This window comes from Chenopodium quinoa, unplaced genomic scaffold, assembly GCF_001683475.1.
Source record: "Chenopodium quinoa cultivar QQ74 unplaced genomic scaffold, ASM168347v1, whole genome shotgun sequence".
Taxonomy (NCBI): domain Eukaryota; kingdom Viridiplantae; phylum Streptophyta; class Magnoliopsida; order Caryophyllales; family Amaranthaceae; genus Chenopodium; species Chenopodium quinoa.
In genome coordinates, this window is record NW_018745650.1 from 3287461 (window position 1) to 3290715 (window position 3255).

Here is a 3255-nt window from a genome sequence, read left to right on the forward strand (position 1 = left end):
CGCAGACCTGAAGGGCCGCGCCCGCGGCATGCTCTGACCGCGCCCGCGGGATTGTATGCCGCGCCAGCGGCTTCAGGGTTTCAGGTTTCTGTTTTTCTGGACTGCAGGATGCCGCGCCCGCGGGCCTATGGGCCGCGCCCGCAGCGGTGCCTGTCCGCGCCCGCGGGGGAGCACGCCGCGCCCGCGGCTAACTCTGCCCGCGCCCGCTCTCTGTATCCCTGAGCCATCTCCATTTTATGCGGAAAAAATTGAAAACCCCTGCCGCGCCCGCGGGTGGCCTGTGCGCGCCCTCTCCAGGGTCCTCTCTGGGCATCTCCACTTCCTCTTTCTCCAAACCCAACTTAATAGATCATGCACCAAAGATCAAGGTACCTAAAGAATGAACAACGCATTCAATAAGAGATTAAAGGAAAAATCATCCAAATATAGTCAAAGACAAAAAAAACACAAAATCAAAAAGGGTTGAGAATTCGGGTTGCCTCCCGAAAAGCGCTTCTTTATGAGGTCATTAGCTTGACCATTTCACATTATCCTCAAGAAAGTGACTTAGGATCCGGCGGATCGAGCCTCATGCACTCAATCATGCCAATTTGATCATTGCAATGGTAGAGCTTCAAACGGTGGCCGTTGACCATGAACTTGTTCCCATTCGCTTCTAACTCAAAGGACCCATAAGGAGTTGTTTTTGAAATTGTGAAAGGCCCCGACCATTTAGACTTAAGTTTTCCGGGGAACAAACGGAGCCTAGAATTGAATAACAAAACCTTGTCCCCAACCTTAAAGCTCTTGTTCCTTATATGTTGGTCGTGCCACCTTTTGGTTCTCTCCTTGTAGAGTTTCGAGTTCTCATAGGCATCATAGCGGAGCTCCTCAAGTTCATTGAGCTTAAGTAGCCTCTTTTCGCCCGCCAAGGTCATATCCATATTGAGCCCTTTGATCGGCCACCAAGCTTTGTACTCTAACTCGACCGGCAAATGACAAGCCTTTCCATAGACCAATCGGTAAGGAGTAGTACCAATCGGGGTCTTGTAAGCCGTCCTTAGAGCCCAAAGCGTATCATCAAGTTTGAGAGACTAATATTTTCTAGACTTGTTCACCATCCTCTCAAGAAGGTTCTTGATCTCCCTATTTGATACTTCCACTTGTCCTTGAGTTTGGGGGTGGTATGGTAGGCCGATTTTATGATGAACCCCATAGCGTTTGAGGAGAGATTCAAGTTGTTTCTTGGCGAAGTGAGAACCACCATCGCTAATAAGAACTCTTGGGACCCCGAATCTTGGGAAGATGATCTTTTTTAGAAGCTTGAGCACAACCTTGTGGTCATTGGTGGGCGAGGGTATAGCTTCGATCCACTTGGTCACGTAGTCCACCGCCACCAATATATAGAGATTGCCACAAGAAGAAACGAAAGGCCCCATAAAGTCGACCCCCCATACATCAAAGGGTTCAACCTCCAAAATATTTTGTTGAGGCATTTCATCACGCTTGGTTATGCCCCCACTTCTTTGGCACTTATCACATCTAGATATGAATTTGTGGGCATCCTTGTGCATTGTTGGCCACCAAAGAAGAGATTGAGAAATTTTAGCCACGGTCTTTTCTACTCCTCCATGCCCACCACATGGCAATGAATGACAATCCTCAAGCACCCCTTCGATCTCATGATCCGGAACACATTTTCTAAAAAGCCCATCTCCAAATTGCTTGAATAGATAAGGATCGTTCCAAAAATACCTCTTCACTTCTTTGAAAAACCTTTTCTTTTGTTGAGAGGAGAACTCCGGGGGAACGACACCACATGCTAAGTAATTGGCAATGTCCGCATACCAAGGGCTTGGTGTTGATGCAATGGCCATAAGAGCCTCAAAACCCAATTCTTCATTGATAGGCACGTCTTCTTTAGTCTCAAAAGGAAGTCTCGATAGATGGTCCGCTACATAATTTTCTGCCCCCTTTTTGTCCCCCATCTCCATGTCAAAGTCTTGGAGAGAAAGAACCCAACGAATGAGACGCGGTTTTGCTTCCTTTTTGGTCATAAGGTAGAGGACCGCGATGTGATCCGTGTAGACTATCACCTTTGAGCATATGAGGTAAGACCGGAACTTATCCATGGCAAAGACAACCGCTAGCATTTCCTTCTCCGTTGTGGTATAATTCTTTTGAGCTTCGTCGAGGGTTCTAATTGCGTAGTAGATGACACAAGATCTTCCTTCTTTCTTTTGCCCAAGCACGACACCTACAGCAAAATCACTAGCATCGCACATTAGCTCAAAGGGCAAGCTCCAATCCGAAGCTTGCACCACAGGAGAAGAGATGAGGGCTTCCTTGAGCTTTTGAAATGCCTCAAGGAAACCCTCATCAAAATTGAACACAACATCCTTTTTGAGTAACTCGGTTAAGGGTTTGGCGATAGATGAAAGTTTTTTGATAAACCTCCGGTAAAAACCGGCATGCCCAAGAAAAGCTCTCACTCCCGTGACGGAGGTAGGAGGGGGCAACTTAGCAATCACCGAAACCTTAGCCGAGTCTACTTCAATGCCCTTTTTGATACTTTATAGCCTAGGACAATACCTTCCTCGACCATAAAATGGCATTTTTCCCAATTCAACACTAAACTCGTCTCTTGACACCTTTTCAAAACTTTTTCAAGGTTAATAAGGCATGTGTCAAAAGACGATCCACCAACACTAAAATCATCCATAAAAACTTCAATTTCATTCTCAAGCATTTCAGAAAAAATGGAATTCATGCATCGTTGGAAAGTTGAGGGAGCATTGCATAACCCGAATGGCATTCTTCGGTACGCAAATGTCCCATATGGACACGTAAAAGTAGTTTTCTCTTGATCATTTGGATGGATAGGGATTTGGAAAAAGCCAGAGTATCCATCCAAAAAGCAAAAGAAAGCATGATGGGAGAGTCTTTCCAACATTTGATCCATGAAGGGGAGAGGAAAATGATCTTTCTTAGTGTTCTTATTCAGCTTCCTATAATCGATGCACATCCTCCACCCGGTGACCGTCCGGGTGGAGATTTCCTCTCCTCCTTCTCCCTTGGCAATGGTCATTCCACCCTTTTTGGGGACCACGTGAACTGGGCTAACCCACTTGATATCGGATATAGCATAGATTATACCCGCCTCACGCAATTTCAAAATTTCCTTCTTGACTACCTCTTGGAGGTTGGGGTTTAACCTCCTTTGAGGTTCAATGGAGGTGGATTGATCATCCTCAAGGTGAATACGATGCATGCATA

General features: G+C 46.1%; 1 protein-coding gene across 1 annotated transcript; it reads right to left on the reverse strand.

Annotated features, from left to right (window-relative positions):
- Positions 1-533: 533 nt before the first annotated feature.
- Positions 534-923, reverse strand: LOC110717001. The gene has a single exon (XM_021895646.1). The coding sequence runs from the start codon at positions 921-923 to the stop codon at positions 534-536; it is 390 nt and encodes a 129-aa protein (XP_021751338.1).
- Between the last annotated feature and the right edge of the window lie 2332 nt (positions 924-3255).

What these genes read in the sequence shown, in the direction of transcription:
- LOC110717001 (XM_021895646.1), bottom strand. Translation starts at nt 923, where the DNA reads ATGGATATGACCTTGGCGGGCGAAAAGAGGCTACTTAAGCTCAATGAA.